Here is a 20,663-nt window from a genome sequence, read left to right as displayed (position 1 = left end):
CTTAACCTAACCCTAAATCTAACCCTAAACCTAACCGTTAACCTAATGCTAAACCTAACGCTAACCCTTAACCTAACGCTAAACGTAACCCTAACGCTCTAAACCTAACCCTAACCCTTAACCTAACCCTAACCCTAACCCTAACCCTAACCCTAACCCTAACCCTAACCCTTACCTTTATGTGAATCGGCTTGCTTTAATTTTATTTTATTTCAATTTTTAATTTTTTTCTTCGCGCTGTGATGACGTCAAATGCGCGCTTTTGTCGATCGCGCTTTTGTGGACCGCGGTTTTGACGGGTCACGCCCCTCTCAGCTAGAGATGTTTGTGAGAAGGCCAGTCACTCTTTCTCAGTCCAAATTACCTCAGAGAATGGTCATGGGGGGTGGGGGGAATGGATGGAACGCTATTCTAACCACTTTGGATTCCCGAAAGAAAGGCTGGCTCTAAATCAGATCAATGGAGCTGCCAGAATCCCAGAATCCGATGGAAAGTGAAGATCATATCTTCAAGGGTTCCCAAGAAGAACCCTATTCAAGAAATGAAACGTAGTCAGTTTGTGAGAAAATAAGCACCTGGCTCAGTTTTTCACAGGCAAAGAACTTTCTACAGAAAAAAAGATGTCTATAAAAATTTATTTTTCCTCCTTGCCTAGCTTCATGGTCTGTATGAACTGTGAAGAGCATCTCCAAGGAATAAATTAGCAATAGCAATAGCAGTTAGACTTATATACCGCTTCATAGGGCTTTCAGCCCTCTCTAAGCGGTTTACAGAGTCAGCATATTGCCCCACAGTCTGGGTCCTCATTTCACCCACCTCGGAAGGATGGAAGGCTGAGTCAACCTTTGAGCCAGTGAGATTTGAACCGCCGAACTGCAACTAGCAGTCAGCTGAAGTGGCTGCAGTACTGCACTCTAACCACTGCGCCACCTCGGCTCTTATAGGAGGAGGAGGAGGAGGAGGAGGAGGAGGAGGAGGAGGAGGAGGAGGAGGAGGAGGAGGAGGAGGAGGAGGAGGAGGAGGAGAAGAAGAAGATAATTCATTATTGGCCAGGTGTGATTGGACACACAAGGAATTTGTCTTTGGTGCATATGCTCTCAGGGTACATAAAGAGGATAAAATACATTCATCAAGAATCATAAGATACAACACTTAGTGATAGTCAAGATTACTAATAAGCTATCAAATCATACCAGTAAACACATAAAACAATATAAATTGAGAGATACAAGCAGCGTGGTTATAGTCATAAGTGGGAAGAGATAGATACTAGGAAGGAAGAGAATAATAATAATACAGTCTTAGTAAATTAGTTGACAGTGTTATGGGAATTAGTTGAGGAGGAGGAGGAGGAGGAGGAGGGAGAGGAGGAGGAGGAGGAGGAGGAGGAAGGAGGAGGAGGGAGGAGGAGGAGGAGGAGGGAGGAGGAGGAGGAGGAGGAGGAGGAGGAGGAGAAGAAAAACAAGAAGAAAAGCAGCTCCTTTGTGTGATTTCACTCCTGAAGTGCAGAAGAGGGTGGACTGATAGTGAGGAAAGATGCTCCCACTCACCACCACCAAGAAGATAGCAATAGCAATAGCAGTAGACTTATATACCGCTTCATAGGGCTTTCAGCCCTCTCTAAGCGGTTTTACAGAGTCAGCATATCGCCCCCAACAACAGTCTGGGTCCTCATTTTACCCACCTCGGAAGGATGGAAGGCTGAGTCAACCCTGAGCCAGTGAGATTTGAACCGCTGAACTGCTGATCTAGCAGTCAGCTGAAGTAGCCTGCAATGCTGCATTTAACCACCGCGCCACCTCGGCTCAAGATACAAGGAACTTGAGAGAAAATGGCAGGAAGTTAAAAAGATGCATCACACATCTCATTTCCTTGCTTCCAATGAGAACCTTCACCTTGTCAATTTCTACTTAGATCACAGATCCAATGATTTCAGTCGCATTAGAAAGATCCTTGCCTTAAAATTGCTTAAAGTTCATTTTCTGTCAAAATCCAAAGTGTAATTGGGGGCCCTTACAACTAATGCTTCAAAATGGTTATAATTGTTCTTCTTACAGCTTGATCTATGTATGGCCTCACATTGCAATGAACAAGGACCCGCATTAAATTTTGCAGCTACTGTGATTGTTGGCCAAGCAGGGACAAAACTAGCCAGAGAAATTATTGAAGCCTGGGAAATGGGCCCTTCCTCAGTCAATAGGAGTGCTGATTTATTACCAGTCTTATCAGGTACTTAGGAGCCAAGGGCATGGTGGCACAAGGGAACAATTCAGGACTTTAATAGCCAGCCATGAACACCCTAATTAACAACAACAACAACAACTCCTATAGAAAAAGTGCAGAGAAGAGCAACCAGGATAATTTTAGTCCAAACTGGAGACTAAAACATATGAAGAATAGTTACAGGAACTGGGCATGGCTAGCCTAGTGAAGAGAAGGACCAGGGGAGACATGATGGCAGTTTTCCAATATTTGAGAGGCTGCCACAAAAAGGAGGGGCATCAAGCTATTTTCCAAGGCACCCGAAGACGAGACAGAGAATAATGGATAGAAACTGATCAAGGAGAGATTCGACTAGAAATAAGGAGAAATTTTCTGACACTGAGAAATAATCAACCCATGGAACATCACTGGAGGTTTTCTTGAGACGAAAGGTGCCAAGGTGGCGCAGTGGTTAAATGCAGCACTGCAGGCTACTGCTAGATCAGCAGTTCAGCGGTTCAAATCTCACGCTCAGGGTTGACTCAGCCTTCCATCCTTCCGAGGTGGGTAAAATGAGGACCCAGATTGTTGGGGGCAATATGCTGACTCTCTGTAAACCGCTTAGAGAGGGCTGAAAGCCCTATGAAGCGGTATATAGTCTACTGCTATTGCTATTGCTATTTCAGGGAAGAGATTGGACTGCCATTTGTCAGAAATGGTGTAGAGTTTCCTGCTTAGGTGGGAGGGTTGGACTAGATGACCTACAAGATCCCTTCCAACTCTGTTAATCTAAACTAATCTACTCTACAGAGGGTTTGGGTTTTTCCCCCTTGCAGTGGGCCTCAGTTCTGGATGCTTTCTTTGAAAAGGCAGAACTGGCGTTCGTATTATACTCTTTCCAGTCTCAGGAATTTGTCTCAGCGCTATCATTTAAAAGTCTGACTCTGTCTCTGCCCGCCTGCAATTTGCACAGAGAACGATGATTACTTACAAAAATTGCTTCTATTGTACTTCCGCGTACTATCACCCACTGCCTTCAGATAAAAGGGAATTTAGACACTTTTTTTTTTTTTTTTTTAAAAGAAAGGTTCTCACATTTTTTGGTACTCTTTTTATGTGTTTGTGGCTAGGTTTTGCTTATTTATATCCATTTATTTGTGCCATTTTTTCACGTGTTTTCATACTTGCTTCCTTGTACTTGTTGACAAATAAAATAAATAAATAAAAATAAACCGAGAAGCCAAAAAAGAGGTGTGCATTTCTGCGCGTGTCAGAGAAAGGGGACCAGCAGACAAAATGGTACTTTTTAAATTTTGTTTTTTAAATCCCCTCAGGTATCAGAATTGCCTCAAGCTGTCATATTCTGCGTCTCTGAAACTCCAGGCTGAACTCCAGGGAGCACTTTCAACAAAAGGAGCTGTCAAAAATTTGAACCCATGGTAGTTCCATCCACAATTGACTGGGAGATGGAAGAGGCTATAGAGAAAACGCCAGCCTGGCGGAAGGAGTTAATTCTGTAATCATTCTCCAGGAGGGTTGTGATCCCCACAGCGGCCACAGTCAATTACAGGGAAGGGGTGGATCTAGCGGAGAAAGGGGGGGGGAAGACGGGTGGTGTGCACACATGCGTTTTTCTGCGGTATCCAGCTTTCTCATGCCTTGCTAGAAGCCATCGTCCCTCATGCTCCTTAGACTACTTTGGACATCATTCCTTAGGGGCAGCTGTAGGACAGCTCTCTGGGATAACGAACGTCTGTTTGCCAAGGCTCGCTTTCCCTTTATCCAAGGATGGATGCGTAGTGGGGAAATAATGCTGCTTGTCGTAGAGCCCCACTTCGTGAGAATAAAGCATGGATTTCTTTAACGACAGTCTGATTGAACTCAGCGCCAATATCTCTGCCCTCCTCTGCGAACTCAACTTGGAAAATTTCACCATTTTCTGCTTGAACCACCCTCCCCAGACTTTTAAAGGTGAGTGACCTTCGGGGAAAAAATACAAAGGAATCTACCGGCAGCTAATCTAAAGTAAACAATTTGTGAAGGTTTTCCAAGTCAGGCCGTGTGAAAAGTGACATTTGGGGATCAGAGAAAGAGGAGAAGCAGGAACGAGTTCATTAATGTTGGGCTTAAGCCACCAGAAATGTTAAAAGTTGCAGGGCACAATGCAAAAGATCTGAGAGAATTAAGTTCAAATATTCAAATGAACGCTTCTAGTGCTGCTCTAAAAGGTATGTGGGAGGAATTGGCCACTCCTGTTAAAACACGCAATTATCTATTAGTCTCCTGCTGTCTTAGTAGAATCGCAGCACTAGAAAAATGGTAAAACTTCAAAGTTTAGCTGCATCATGGTGCAATAAGCAGGAATAACGATTTTTCCAAGCCTAGCAAATCAACACCTTAAAAACAACAACATAAGAGTATAGAGTTACAAAAATAAAATGAAAAGCAATCAAAGGAGCACGTAGGCTGATAAACTGTGTTTTTAGAGGGTTACGAAAGCAACCAGAGATACACTGGAAGTTGCACTGGACTCTGTATAGCAGAATAACAGAGTTGGATGGGAGCTTGGAGGTCTTCTAGTCCAACCCCCTGCTCAAGCAGGAGACCCTATACCACTTCAGACAAATGGCTGTCCAATCTCTCCTTAAAAACCTCCAGTGTTGTAGCATCCACAACTTCTGGAGGCAAGCTGTTCCACTGATTCATTGTTCTAACTGTTAGGAAATTTCTCCTTAGTTTTAAGTTGCTTCTCTCCTTGATTAGTTTCCATCCGTTGCTTCTTGTCCTGCCCCCAGGTGCTTTGGAGAATAGCTTGGCTCCCTCTTCTTTGTGGCAGCCCCTGAGATATCAGAACACTGCTATCCTGTCTCCCTCAGTCCTTCTTTTCATCAGATTAGACATACCCAGTTCCAGCAACTGTTCTTTATAAATTCAAGTGTATCTCAGTTTGACTGGCCAGATGCTAGTCTAACTTTCACACCAAGGCAAGAATCTTTGTGAGGCTTCCTTTAAAATTCAGTGTACCCCACCAACCTAGCTTGATTAGTTTCCATCCATTGCTTCTTGTCCTATCCTTAGGTGCTTTAGAGAATAGCTTGACCCCCCTCTTCTCTGTGGTGGCCCTCTGCATAAAATTACTGCCCCTTCTTTTGTTAACTTTACCAGCATTATCCTCCAGTTCCATTAACTTAGAACATCATAGTTTCTCAATTCTTTGGGGCAGAGACAGAAAACTGAGAGTGAATATAAAATTTACAATCAGTCAAGTCAGGCAGGCAGGCAGGCAGGCAGGAAGGATGGTATAGGAGAGCAGCATCAAGCAAGGTACACTATTAGCCCTTTTCTCTATTTATCATACTTCCCTGTTTTGAGCTAATTGGCATTGCTCAGGAACTAACTGGAGAGAAATCAGTTGGAGCACGTCTACTTCATTGTTCCCCCTGCTTCTTCTCTCCAAATGCCATCTGCTCCCTTTGCATCAATCTATTTTGAACCACTGGCAAACCTCACGCTTGGTGCTCCATAACTGCTAACGATGATTCCCAGACAGATTGTAGTGAAGGGGGCACATGGCTTATGGGTTTGGAGAGAAGACCTCTAGCAATGGAAAGAAACGGTGGGTGGGAGCAAAGATGTGAAAAGACTCTTTCCTTTAAGGGTATAAGACGCAGCCAGATTTTCACCCTCTTTTTTGAGGGAAAAAGGTGCGTCCTATACTCCGAAAAAATACAGTAAGCTAGAAACAACACCAGAGTGTTTCCTTCCTGCCTTCCTTATAGGATTAGCCCTGTAAAGTGGAAAAAAACGAAATGAGATTTCTTCCAACAACCGGTTCTCCCGAATAGGTGCAAACTGGATGGCCTCCTGCAGCACCCTGCTGGCCAAAACGGGGCATGGGAGCACCCTGTTTTGGCCGGCAGGGTGCTGCAGGATGTGTTTCCCCCCCCCTCCAGCCCACCTGCAGAGGAGAACTACAATGCTGATCCGGCCCTCGAAGAAATCCAGTTTGACACCTCTGATGTAGAAAGGTGTCCACCCCTTAGCATGACCTTAGCATGTGATTTATCCACACCATGCTTTTTCCCATCCTGATTATTGTTCACTTTACCTTGCAGAATTGGACCAGACAGTGCGGATCTTCCTCTATTCCTTGATTTTTTTACTCAGCGTCCTAGGGAATACCCTGGTGATCACAGTGCTGATCAGAAACAAAAGGATAAGGACAGTCACCAACTTATTCCTGCTGTCGCTGGCCATCAGCGATCTCATGCTGTGCTTCTTCTGCATGCCTTTCACCCTGATCCCCAATCTCCTACAGGATTTCATTTTTGGCAGCCCCCTCTGCAAAATTACCAGCTATTTCATGGGTGAGCCTGCAGAATTGTCTTTGTTTTGCTAAGGGTGTGTGTGTGTGTGTGTGTGTGTGTGTGTGTGTGTGTGTGTCAAACTCAAGGCCCGGGGGCGGATCTGGCCAGAGGAGTGTTTTGATCTGGCCTGCAGGGCCATCCTGGAAACAGTGAACAATCAGCCCCCAGTGGCTCTGCCAGTGAAAACGGAGCTAAAGAGGGCTGTGTGTGGTGCTCTTGAGCTGCATTTTCACTGCAGGAGGTCATCGCGGCTGAAAACGGAGCTTGCGAGGATCCTAGGCAGAACTCCCAAGCTCCATTTTCGCTGGCCGAGTTGCAGGAGGCTGTCACAGCTGAAACGGAGCTCAGGAGCCCGTTTTTGCCAGCAGAGAGCTCGGGCCACCACAAGTGTCCCCGATACAAGTGAAGTCAAGCTGGCCATGCCCACCCAAGGATTAGGGTTCAAGGTCAAACACAACCCTGATGCGGCCCTCAATGAAATTTACACCCCTGCGCTAGGGAGTTATTGTCGGCTCCCCAATTATCCATCTTGAGTTGTTGGCTAAATAAACATGGCATCTTCTAACGGGTGACAGGTAGTCCTCGTCTTATGACCACAACTGACCCCACATTTTTCCACTGCTAAGCAAGGCAGTCATTCAGGGAGCATTGCACCACTTTGCGGCCTTTCTTGCCAGAGCTGTTAAGGGAATCACTGCAGTTATTAAGTTAGCAACATGACGTTGAAGTCAATCTGGCTTCCCCAATGACTTTGCTTGTCAATTGGGTGACAAAAGTGATCACATGAACCCCGGGACAATGCAACTGGGATAAATATGGGCAAATTGCAAGCATCTGAATTTTGGTCACGTGACCATGGGGGGGGGGGGGAATGCAGTGGTCATAACTGTGAAAAATAGCCATAAATCATTTTTTCCCCATTCTGTCATAACTTCAGTCATTAAACGAATGGTTGTAAGTCAAGGAGTACCTGTACTCACATGCCCAAGAAGCAGGGGTGAAATACTACCAGTTCGGGCTGGTTCGGCCGAACCGGTAGTAAAAATGTTTTAAAAAGTAAAGAAAAAGTTCTGACGATCGCGCGGCACAGCTGATTGTTGCACAGCTGATCGCCAGAACTCTTTTTTACTTTTTAAAGTATTTAAAATGCTTAAAATGCTAAAAAAAAACAGTTCCGACAAACAGCTGTGCGACAATCAGCTGAGCCACACAATTTATATTAGCTAGAAAGCAGAAAATCTAGCTTGGAGAGTTGACAGGCCGATATCTGCAAAACTTGGCAACTTTGTCTACCAAAACGGCCATTTTCCAGGCTTTGGGGGCCTTTTCAGGGCTGTTTTGGGGGGCATTTTCAGGCCGTCTTCCAGGCCTAAAAAACAGCCTGAAAAAGCCCCAAAACTGGCCTGAAAACGGCTAAAAAAATCAGCCTGAAAAACAGCCCGAAAATGGTGAAGAAACGGGCTGAAAACGGCCCAAAAAACCAGCCTGAAAACTTGCCTGAAAATGGCCCCCAAAACGGCCATTTTCCAAGCTTTGGGGGCCTTTTTAGGGCTGTTTTGGGGCCATTTTCAGGTCATTTTCCAGGCCTGAAAAATGGCCTGAAAACAGCCTGAAAAACAGCCCCCCAAAACGGCATGAGAACTTTCTGAAAAAATGGCCTGAAAACAGCTTTAAAAACTGGCCTGAAAAACAGGCTGAAAACAGGCCTGAAAATGGCCCCCCAAAATGGCCGTTTTCCAAGCTTTTGGGGCCTTTTCAGGGTTCTTTTTGGGGACCATTTTCAGGCTGTTTTCCAGGCCTGAAAAACAGCCTGAAAATGGCCAAAAACCGGCCTGAAAACAGCTAAAAAAACGGGCTGAAAAAATGGCCTCAAAATGGCCATTTTCCAGGCTTTGAGGGCCTTTTTAGGGCTGTTTTGGGGCCTGAAAACAGCCAAAAAAAACCTGGCCAAAAACAAAGCATTCATGTTTGTTAGTCTAGCTAGCCAGCTAGTCTTTGGGGTTCTGGCACTCCTGCACTCACACATGCACACGCATTCCAGTTGGGGCACTCAGTGCTGAAAAGGTTTGCCATCACTGTAGTACAGAGGTTCCCAAACTTGGCAACTTTAAGACTTGTGGACTTCAACTCCCAGAACTCTCCAGCCAGCTGGCTGGAGAATTCTGGGAGTTGAAGTCCACAAGTCTTAAAGTTGCCAGCCTGGCTGGAGAATTCTGGGAGTTGAAGTCCACAAGTCTTAAAGTTGCCAAGTTTTGGAACCACTGCTGTAGTAGATCATATTTACAAGCATACATGTGTAAAATCAGGCTGCCCCACTGAGCAAATCTGTTGTTGCTTTTTTCTTATTCTAAGCCTTGTGCACAGCTCTAGGTAGAGTTGTCAATTGCATTAAACCTAGAAAAGGGAAAACTATGAAAACCATTTCCAACTGACATGTTTCTGGAGCATTTGTGAGTTTTCCAATACACTGAGGCATTTCTCTTCAGAAGAAAGAAAGAAAGAAAACCTGCTCTTCTTTAAGGCTACAAGATCTGGGCCAGAAATATTGGATAATCCTTAGAGTTAGTTTTCTGGTTGTTTTCTCCCCAACCATCTAAGTCACAGGTGCTCAACCTTGACAACTCTGGACTTCAACTCCCAGAATTCCCCCGCCGTAAATTTGTCTATTCTATGAGAACTGGCTTCAAAAAGGGCCAGGAATATTGGCCATGCCCGTGTAATTATCCCTTATTAATGTGAGTTGCACCAGGGGAGACATGATAGCAGTGTTCAGATATCTCAAGGGCTGCTACAAAGAAGAGGGAGTCAAGCTATTCTCCAAAGCACCTGAGGGTAGGACAAGAAGCAATGGATGAAAACTAATCAAGGAGAGAAGCAACTTAGAACCGAGGAGAAATTTCCTGACAGTTAGAACAATTGTCCAGTGGAACAACTTGCCTCCAGAAATTGTAAATGCTCCAACACTGGACGTCTTAAAGAAGATGTTGGATAACCATTTGTCTGAATTGGTGTAGAGTTTCCTGTCTAAGCAGGGGGTTGGACTAGAAGACCTCCAAGGTCCCTTCCAACCCTGTTAATCTATTTGTGGAGTGAGTTGTGCTTCAATTTACGACCTTTCTTGTCACAGATGTACTTGCAATGCGCAGGAAGATTATCCTATGTTCCTGAAAAAACTGTAATAAAAGCCCAAAGGCAAAGTCCTTTTTTTCAGGAAAAAGGGAAACACTTTTTGATGAGACAATAAATGAATCAGTAGGGTATAAAAATGACAGCTCAGAGGTCATTGAAGATTTTAAATCCTCAAAAGGACAAAATAATTTTTTCCTCATGGTGATTGCCATCAGAAAGGCAATGTGAGGAAATATATCAATATGACATTTACAGCAACATCAACCTTTTGGAATGTATAATATAGAAGACACAATTTGTAAAACTTATAGCCACAAATCGGTCGTTCTCTGTCTCAGCACTTTGACTGTGGTTTAAATTTTATGTCTTCAAACTGCGGTACATCAACATGGAAAATTATACTTTTTCCTACATCTATGTTTGCTGGACAAATCTGCTTTTCTTTCATTCCTGATGCTGGAAAGAAAAATGGTTTCTCTTATGAGAGTAAAAAGGGATGCAGCGGCTCAGTGGCTAAGATGCTGAGCTTGTCAATCAGAAAGGTTGGCAGTTTAGCGGTTCGAATCCCTAGTGCCGAGTAACGGAGTGAGCTCTCCTTACTTGTCCCAGCTTCTGCCAACCTAGCAGTTCGAAAGCATGTAAAAAATGCAAGTAGAAAAATAGGAACCACCTTTGGTGGGAAGGAAACAGCGTTCCGTGCGCCTTCGGCATTTAGTGATGTCGGCTACATGACCATGGAGATGTCTTTGGACGGTGCTGGCTCTTTGGCTTTGAAACGGAGATGAGCACCGCCCCCTAGAGTCAGGAACGACTAGCACATATGTGCAAGGAAAACCTTTATCTTTACTTATACAACATCTTAACAACGGTAAACCTAAATATTGTTTTCTTTGACCCATAATTGCAGCCCTAAATTAATCTGGTTGATATTACCCAATTGATATCTGGAGGCAGTAGAGTCGGTAATTACTAGCATCGTGATGGCGAACCAATGGCACCCATGCCACAGGTGGCACATGGAGCCATATTTGCTGGCATGGCAGCTCTCAGCTCCGGCACGCATGCTCACACCAGCCAGCTGATTTTCGGCCTTCCGGAGGGCCAGGAGAAGCCGTATTCACCCTTCTCAGGTTTCGAAAAACAGAGAGAGCGAAAAACAGAGGGGGGGGGTCACACGTGCATGCGCAGGTGTGTGGGGCGAATTCCATTGTAGGTCTGGGACCGCACACACAATTTTGGCACACCTTTACAAAAAGGTTAGCCATCATTGGACTAGTACATATGTGAAAGCGGAACCTTTACCTTTACCTATGTCAGTAAATGTCATAAACCGAATTCTTCTTGTTAATCAAAACATAAATTAGGAGGAATTTCTGTCAACTTTTCTTCCTCGCATTTCCGTGTGAGAAAAATGGCTCGTGTCAAAATGTTTCAGCCATCTGTCACTGGGTCCTGGACATCTGGATTCTGTAATATTTGATTTGATCAGGGCTGTCTAATTTTGTGAAGCCTCTGAATAAACATTAGTCCCCTACTGCTGATTTATTTGCTAGAATAACTCATTTTAGGAGATCGCTACATAGACAGAAATCAGGATATGTTCTCTTAACTTCAAAGAGAAGGAAGTTTTTGTTTTTAAAGTTCCAAAATATAACAGTCTGTCACACAGTCATTTCAGTGATGATTGCTGGTTATAAACCTGGAACAATCCTAACGAATCTCTGCCAGATTCCTTCTTTTAAGGGCCTGCTAATAGAATAGAGTAGAGTAGAGTAGAGTAGAGTAGAGTAGAGTAGAGTAGAGTAGAGTAGAGTAGAGTAGAGTAGAGTAGAGTAGAGTAGAGTAGAGTAGAGTAGAATAGAATAGAATAGAATAGAATAGAATAGAACAGACCTGAAAGAATGGGATAGGAATAGAGTAGAATAGAATAGAACAGAACAGAACAGAAAGAATGGAATGGGAATGGAATGGAATGGAATGGACTGGAATGGAATAGAATGGAATAGAATAGAATAGAATAGAATAGAATAGAATAGAATAGAATAGAATAGAATATAATTCTTTATTGGCCAAGTGTGTTGTAATATGGTTACATGGTTATGTAATATGATTGGACACACAAGGAATTTGTCTTTGGTGCATATGATACACTCTCGGTGTACATAAAGAAAAAATAGAATACATTCACCATGAATCAGAAGCTACAACACTTAGTGATAGTCATAGGTTACTAATAAGTCATCATATCATACTAGGAAACAAATAAAAATATAAATTCTAAAGCTACAAGCAACATGGTTTTAGTCATAAGTGGAAAGAGATAGGTACTAGGAAGCAGGAGGAGGAGAATAGTAATAAAGTCTTAGTGGATAATTTGACAGTTTTGTGGGGATTAGTTGTTTAGCAGAGTGATGGCATTCAGGAAAAAGCTGTCCTTGTGTCTAGTTGTTCTGGTGTGCAGTGCTCTGTAGCATCGTTTTGAGAGTAGGAGTTGAAACAATTTATGTCCAGGATGTGAGGAGTGTGTAGATATTTTCACAGCCCTCTTTTTGACTTGTGCAATTTACAGGTCCTCAATAAAAGGCAGGTTGGTAGCAATTGCTTTTTTCTAATTATCTGTTGAAGTCTGTGTTTAGTTGCAGAGCCAAACCAGACAGTTCTAGAGGTGCAGATGACAGACTCGATAATTCCTCTGTCGAACAGAATCAGCAGCTCTTCTAATCTTCTAGATAGAGAATTTTGCAAAAATGCATCAGAAAGTGACAGTGGGGAACCAGGCCACCTGTGGTGGGCATCGTCAGGCAGGGAAAGGGATGGCATGCTTATCATCATATCAATACCACACCATTGCATCATTTGCACGGTGAATAACGGAATAACAGATTTGGAGGGGACCTTGTAGGTCCTTCTACCAACCCCTGCACAAGCAGGAGATCCTATACTATTCTGGACAAATGGCCCATCCAGTTATGCAAAACTTCATGATTTCTTATAAAATTCATTGAATGGGGAAGGTCATTTACTAACTTTTCCAGAGCATTCCTATGAAAGAGAGTTAGCCTTTTCTATATTGTAAATCAGGAATAATGTCACCGTTATGAAGCAGGTGATCAGAAATTTTGGTAGCACATTTGTTGTTTGGAGTTCTCTCTCTCTCTCTCTCTCTCTCTCTCTCTCTCTCTCTCTCCCTCCCTCCCTCCCTCCCTCCCTCCCTCCCTCTCTCTCTCTCTCTCTCTCTCTCTCATCTATCCACCCATCTATCAATTTATCCACCCACCCACCTACCCATCCATCCATCCATCCATCCATCCATCCATCCATCTAAATGGATGGAGGTATTAATGGATGGAGGTATTAATGGATGGAAAATATCTGTCTGTCTGTCTGTCTGTCTTTCTGTGTAGCTAGCTAGCTAGAGAGATAGATATCTCCTAACAGTCAAGGTCTATGCTTTCACCATTCACTTTCTTTGTTCCCACAAACTGCATTTTTAAAATCTGTGCAAGTCCTGTAACTGTAGCATCATTCTAAGCCTTCCTTTACTTCACTACAACAAGAGTTAAACTCAGAAAGTTCAGCAGTTCATCGGTTTGAATCCCTAGCACCGCATAACGGAGTGAGCTCCCGTTACTTGTCCCAGCTTCTGCCAACCTAGCAGTTCAAAAGCATGTGAAAAATGCAAGTAGAAAAAATAGGGACCACTTTTGGTGGGAAGGTAGCAGTGTTCCATGCGCCTTCGGTGTTTAGTCATGCCGGCCACATGACCACGGAGACGTCTTCGGACAGCGCTGGCTCTTCGGCTTTGAAATGGAGATGAGCACCGCCCCCTAGAGTCGGGAACGACTAGCACATATGTGCAAGGAAAACCTTTATCTTTACTTATACAACATCTTAACAATGGTAAACCTAAATATTGTTTTCTTTGACTCATAATTGCAGCCCTAAATTAATCTGGTTGATATTACCCAATTGATATCTGGGGGCAGTAAAACTGTATGTTATTCTCCTTTGAGGTGATGCTATCTAGAAAAAAAAAATTCCTCATCATGAAATAAGAAACAAGATAAAATGTCTAAATGGTATATCAATTTGATTGAGGCAGTAGTAAAATATATAGTCGGGTTTGGTCTGATTGAGTTTAATCTCAGTTTCCTATTTTAACATGCAGCCTTCACCTCTGTTTCTGTAAGAAACTTTCCTGTTGCGCAGGGTTTGTAACAATTGTAATTATTAAAAGAATTGTAAGAATGTAAGAATGCCATTATAAAAGAATGCGTATCAATCATCTCCATACGTAGTTTCCCCCCCCTGTTCTTTGCTTATTTGCTTCAGGGAAGAGATTTGCTGGAATAGTCTTTGCATTAACCTTTTACTTTCAAAAGCCGTTATTGCTTCCTTTGACTTTTGAATTACTTCCCACAAATCCTGGAAACGTAACTTGGTATTATCCGCCAATTAGATGATCTGCCTTGCTGTGAAAGACCTGATGAAAATTCAGTCTCTGCTTGCCCAAAATCTTCTACATAGAAGCATTGTTTCAAAGCAGAGCTTGGCTCCTAAGGAAATGACCGTATTTTTCAGAGTATAAGACTTTTTCCCCCTCCTAAAAGAGGCTGAAATTTGGGTGCGTCTTATACTCCGAATGTAGCCCCACGCACCCCTACCCTTCGGCCTCCGCACGTCCTCTTCCTGGCTGCAGAAATTGCCACTGACAAGGGATTGCATTTTTGGGCTCCGCCTATCATGTTTTCAGCCTCCAAATGCTTGACGCGGGGTGCCCAAAATGGCTACCCAGAACAGCTACTGCCTTCCCTTACCCATTCCTCGCTTTGCCTGCTTTAGGCACTGGAACTCCTTCCAACGATCAGCTGTGCTTTTGAAGCTGTTTTACCAGCCCAAACACGAGCTAAGCGATCTTCCCCACTTTGCCTGCTTTTCTAATTGCTGCTCCCTCCGACGCTCAGCTGTGCTTTTGAATCACAGCCCCCATCATCCCCAACCTCAAAACCCGCGAGCGAACTAATGTGCTGAAGCTTATGCCCCATCATCCCCAACCTCAAAACTAGCGAATGAACTAATGTGCTGATGCTGATCAGGCTAAGAACTAGCCAGATGAATACCTGGTAGGCAGAAATTCCTCCCCCGCCCTTATTTTCCTCCCCAAAAACTAAGGTGCGTCTTATACTCCGGTGCGTCTTATACTCTGAAAAATACAGTATATAGCATTTATTTATTTATTTATTTATTTATTTATTTATTTATTTATTTATTTATTATTAAAATTTATATGCCGCCCAATCCTGAAGGACTCTGGGCGGCTTACGAAAAAGAAAAAGAGAAAGAAAAAATAAGAAAAAGATAGTTTAAAATCACAAAATACATGCAATCATTCTAACCGGGGCTGGACCTCAACAATGAGGTCAACAGCCCCAGGTCTGCTGGAACAGCCAGGTTTTTACAGCTTTCCTGAAGGCATTCCTGAAATCGCTCATCTCTGATTTGTTTCAATATTATTTTCACCGAGGTTTTTTTTTAAAATTACTTAATTGGAGAGGGAAGGCGGGAAGGAATCGCATTAGGTTGTAAATTGGACGTTGTATCCAACTTATCCTTCCTTGCTTTTGTGTGCCACGAGGTGCCAATTTTTAAACACATGGGAGTTATAATCCAAAACACCAAGTTTTCAACCTCGGTTTAAGCCCTTCCTTGTCAGGTGTGAAGAATCAGGACTACATGTTAAGTTAAGAAGTAACTTGCTCAAGCTATAGATGAGAACATAGTCAACTAACGGGTCAGTATAAAATTAGCGCTAGATAAGAGTTAAAGAAATTCAAGATTTCTGGATTGCTTATGGCAGGGGTGTCAAACTCAAGGCCCACAGGCTGGATCCGGCCCGTGGGGTGCTTAGATCTGGCCTGCTAGCCCCCCCCTGGAAACCCGCAGTGCCTCTGCCAGCGAAAACGGACCACGGGAAGGCTGTGCGTGGCCCCTCCCGGGACTTAGTTTTCGCTGGCAGAGAGCTAGTGAAACAAACTAGAAACAAAACAAAAGGAGAAATGTCTCTTTCCCCTTTTGCATTTGAGCCTGCAAGAAGGGACAGGAAAGGAGAAAGGGAAAGATGAAAGACGAAGAAAAAAGAAGTCCAGTAGCCTCTTGAAAAAGCACCTTGGGGACAACTATGACCTGGATGGCTTGAGAATCTCCATAGATGTTAAGAATTGTGGTTCCACCATGAAACTGCGTTCGACTAAAGGGCGCTCGGCGAAACCGCGTAGCTGACGTCATCACAGCGTGACAACAGCGTGGAGAAAAAAGCACGCTGTAAACGCTAAACCTAAAATTAACCCCTAAACCTAAACCTAATCCCCCTAAACCTAATCCTAACCCTTAACCTAACCCTTAACCTAACCCTAAACCTAACCCTAAACCTAACCCTTAACCTAACCCTAAACCTAACCCTAAACCTAACCCTAAACCTAACCCTAAACCTAACCCTTAACCTAACCCTTAACCTAATCCTAACCCTTAACCTAACCCTAAACCTAACCCTAACCCTTAACCTAACCCTAAACCTAACCCTAAACCTAACCCTTAACCTAACCCTAATCCTAACCCTTAACCTAACGCTAAACCTAATCCTAACCCTTAACCTAACCCTAAACCTAACCCTTAACCTAACCCTAAACCTAACCCTAACCCTTAACCTAACCCTAAACCTAACCCTAAACCTAACCCTTAACCTAACCCTAAACCTAACCCTAACCCTAATCCTAACCCTTAACCTAACCCTAAACCTAACCCTAATCCTAACCCTTAACCTAACGCTAAACCTAATCCTAACCCTTAACCTAACCCTAAACCTAACCCTTAACCTAACCCTAACCCTAACCCTAACCCTAACCCTTAACCTAACCCTAAACCTAACCCTAAACCTAACCCTAATCCTAACCCTTAACCTAACCCTAAACCTAATCCTAACCCATAACCTAACCCTAAACCTAACCCTAAACCTAACCCTTACCTTAACTTGAATCGGCTTGCTTTCAAAGCGCTATTTAAAGCGCCCTTCTTTCTCCGCGCTCGCTGTTGTCGCCCTGCTGATGACGTCAGCGACGCGGTTTAATCGGGCGCGGTTTAGTCGAGCGCGGTTTTGTTGTGCCACGAAGAATTGTAGCGCAGCAGAACCTGGTGCTCTACCACAGGTTCTCATCTGTGGTGTAAAACCAGAGTTAGAACTTCAGTGGGCTGTTTCTAGACACATCAGCTGTCGTATTGCCTTCTTCTGTCTTGGTTTTGTGGGAAGAAATGTCCTTCTGGGTTCGGCTCCAAGTGGGGAAAAAGACCCTGGAGACATGGAGGCTGCTTGGAAAGATGGTTTTAATGGTGGACAGGCCCATGTGGCTTGAGCCCTGAACAGAAAAGGAGGATCACATCCTTCCAGATGTTGGGTGAAGAAGAAAAAGAGACCGAGATGCTGAAAGTTCCCGGCTTTATGCCCTCTCTGGCCTTTGATCTTGATATTGTATTCTGATTGGTTGTCAGACTCCCATGGGGGCCATTCAGGGGCGATTCTGTAGGCTGTGAGTCCATGTTTGGTGGAGCATTGCTTCTTCCCAGGTGCCCTGTGGTGAGATGGGTAAAGGGCTAACACTATCATGCCTTAATCCCATCACTCTTGACCTGAAGAAGGGGGGAGGTCTTTGTTATGTAGAATACATTGGCTTGAGCCTTTTAAGGGCCCATTGACAAAGGTGGGGGCTATTAAGAGTGAGTCTGCTTCCTGCCTAAAAACACGTTTCCCCATTTCTCATCCAGGGAAATATAATATTCTGCCTTTTCGGTATTTCCCAGGATATTTCACTTTTCTAGCAGAGAGGGGTGGTGGTTTAACTTCCTAGAGTTTTAAGAATGGTAAAAATGAGGCCAGTAATTTTCTTCCTTTATTTCTGCTTCCCTACCCACCTAGGCGTCTCAGTGTGCGTGTCAACGTTTAGCCTGGTAGCTATCTCTCTTGAGAGATACAGTGCCATCTGCAAACCCCTCCAGTCTCGGGTCTGGCAGACCAAATCTCACGCCTTGAAGGTAATTGCGGCCACATGGTGCCTGTCCTTCGTCATCATGACACCGTACCCAATTTACAGCACGCTGGTACCTTCAGGGCTCCCTAACAGCACCGCATCCAAGTGTCGCATTAATTGGCCAAGCACAGTGATCGAGCAATCCTGGTAAGAGTGGACCATATAGGTCCTGATTTTTATTTTATTTTTTTTGAAGCCATTTGTCTTAATCTACCAAACTGTGGAAAGCACAATGATTTGTGATTTTTGGCGGAGTCAAAATAAGCCTTAATAGCATTGCAACTCATTGCAATAATAGTTGGGGTTGAAGGATCAGGTGATGGAATGTATGTACAGACGAGGCCCCGGGAATCAGAGGAGATAGGACCCAGGTGTGGATGGAATGGACATGAGAGTGAGGAATATGAATGCTGCAGTGGTGGGTTTCAAAAAAATTTCGAACCTACTCTGTGGGTGTGGCCTCCTTTGTGGGAGTGGCTTGCCGGCCATGTGACCTGGTGGGAGTGGCTTGCCGGCCATGTGTTCTCTCTCTCTCTCTCTCCCTCTCTCCCTCCCTCCCTCTTTCCTTCCTTTTGTCTCTCTGTCCCTTTTTCCTTTTTTTCTTTCATCTCTCTCTCACTTTTTATTTCCTTTTTTATTTCTTTCTTTCTTCCTTTCTCTTTCTCTCTCTGTGTGAGTGAGTCTGTGTGCGTGTGTGTGTGTGTGTGTGTGGTGGGTTTCAAAAAAGTTTGGATCCTCTTCTGTAGGTGTGGCCTGCTTTCCGGGTCCACTGGTGGAACCTCTTCTAACCGGTTCAGTAGATTTGACGAACCGGTTCTACCGAATAGGTGCGAACTGGTAGGAACCCACCTCTGGAATGCTGATAAAACATTTTCTCTTGTCTCCATTTCTTTGCCTTGACAATTAAGAGCTTTGCTCCTTTCCTTTCTCTCTCACTGAAGGGGTGGGGTGGGGTGGGGGAGGGAGTGGGGGGGTTGGTTGCTGCCTCAGACAAAAGTTTTAAACTGCTTTTACTTTCCTCTGCAGAAAGAGAGGGTGAGCTGCCTCGGATAAAACTGTTTATTCTTTTATTCTGCTCTGCAATAGGAAGGGGGAAGGGGATGCACATTAACAGAGAGACAGAAGTTAGCACCTTAAAACCACTAGGAACAAGAATAACTCACTTATAAGAAAAAAACCCAAACCCACATAGCTGGCACACTTTGCAAGATACCCATGACCTGGAGTGAAAAAACAGGTTACGTGACATTTAGCTATTTAACACAACAAGCGTAAGGGTTTAAGGGGGGGGGGGGGGGTTGAAATCCAAATAACCAATCAATATTATCTGTTATGCATGCATTATTAGGGGAAGGACAAAGGGTTGAATGCAACCATCTCTTGACTATAAAAACTGCTGTGAGGTTCTAATCTTGGCCCTTGGTTAGCTTTTCAAACTGGAGTCCTTATATCTTTGTACCAAAATAAAAATATAATTCTGTATCACACCTTGTGTCCGATGACTTATCGGCTTCAATACCAAGCAAGAGCCCAGTTTTGGGGACAAGAATGTCTCGATTACAACATTAGCACAATATTGTACATAAGTAGTGATCAATTATTTTCTCCCTCTCTCTCTCTCTTTCTCTCTCTTGTTCTCACACACACACACCACACAAAGACACACATACACCCCAGTGGTGGGTTTCAAAAATTTCTTAGAACCTCTTCTGTAGGTGTGGCCTGCTTTGTGGGAGTGGCTTGCCAGCCATGTGACTGAGTGGGAGTGGCTTGCCGGCCATGTGACCAGGTGGGAGAGGCTTGCCGGCCATGTGACTGGGTGGGCATGGCCAACATGTAAAATGTGGTGAAACCCACTTAACAACGCTCTTGCTTAGCAACCAAAATGTTGGCTCAGAAACTCTGGCATTTGAAGCACGCAAGTCTTAAAGCTGTCAAGTTACAAGACCCTTGAACTCCTAACCCTTTAGGGGAAAAAAACCCAGGGGTGTTCAAACTTGACAGCTTTAAGACTTATGGACTTCAACTCCCAGAATTCCTTCTCTCACTCTTCATCTTGATGATGTGCCGACGGGTGGGGGGAGGGAGCTGGAACCGGTTCTAAATGGCACTGTGGATTTGTGGAACCTCTTCTATAGAAGAGGTTAGAACTGGCAGGAACCCACCCCGATACACCCACTCATTATCATATTCCTTGTCAAATTAGACAGCCACCTAGACAATTTTTTGGGTTCCCTAACCTTCTTTTCAGATAAATAGCACAGCTGCTTTGCAGACACTCGTATCTTTCCAGATTTACAGCAAAGTTTACAAGCCTGCTCACTGAAGTCTTCAGCAAATAAATAATCCTTTTTTTAAAAAAATAGGCCCATATTTCTTCAGCAGTTCCTATAATAACAACTCAAAATTATCATCTACCCTGTTTTGGACTGTGTGGGATATTAAAACAAACCTGTAGCCCGAATATCAGACAAAAGTGTGCTTATTTGTTATTTAGTACTAGCCGATAACCTGGCATTGCCCGGGTTTTTATTTATAGGGGGAAAATATCCGCACCATACCTAATTTCTAATGTTGGATTTTCCACCTTACCAGAGGGAGCCCTCCTTGTGGACTACTGTGAAGCCATTACCATGGCAACTCTACTGCGCTGCACAATAGGAGGCATTTTATGGCAGTACAGTAGGAGCCATTTTAAGGCACAACAGGCTGTATCTTAACAGAACATACACACCAAGGGTTGTTGGGGTGTCTCCCCCCCCCACAGTATTTGTTTCCAGAGAGTAAGTCATCTGTGTACCAAGTTTGGTTGAAATTGCTCAAGGCATTTCAGCGTTATGCTGGAACACACACGTACAAACACACATAGCCATTTTTATATCTGTAG

The 20,663-nt window shown here is 43.9% G+C and overlaps 1 protein-coding gene across 3 annotated transcripts in view; it reads left to right on the top strand.

Moving 5' to 3' along the window:
* The window catches only part of CCKAR (cholecystokinin A receptor), a 97,749-nt gene that overhangs the window by 69,547 nt on the left and 7,539 nt on the right, over window positions 1–20,663 (top strand). For 2 of the 3 annotated variants that reach the window (XM_087724794.1, XM_087724795.1), the window contains exons 1-3: window positions 3,850–4,173; window positions 6,318–6,569; window positions 17,665–17,923. In XM_087724794.1, coding sequence (XP_087580920.1) covers window positions 4,053–4,173; window positions 6,318–6,569; window positions 17,665–17,923 — 632 coding nt within the window. In that variant the 5' untranslated portion in view covers window positions 3,850–4,052. Of the gene's footprint in view, window positions 1–3,849; window positions 4,174–6,317; window positions 6,570–17,664; window positions 17,924–20,663 lie in introns of those variants that run through there. The other variant, XM_087724796.1, reaches the window with a different exon arrangement.

Source organism: Thamnophis sirtalis, unplaced genomic scaffold (genome assembly GCF_051295495.1).
Source record: "Thamnophis sirtalis isolate CommonGarterSnake01/CBP01778 unplaced genomic scaffold, rThaSir2_p1.2 scaffold_10, whole genome shotgun sequence".
NCBI lineage: Eukaryota > Metazoa > Chordata > Lepidosauria > Squamata > Natricidae > Thamnophis > Thamnophis sirtalis.
The sequence above is the reverse complement of the archived record's forward strand: the minus strand, read 5'-3'. Positions and strand labels throughout refer to the sequence as shown.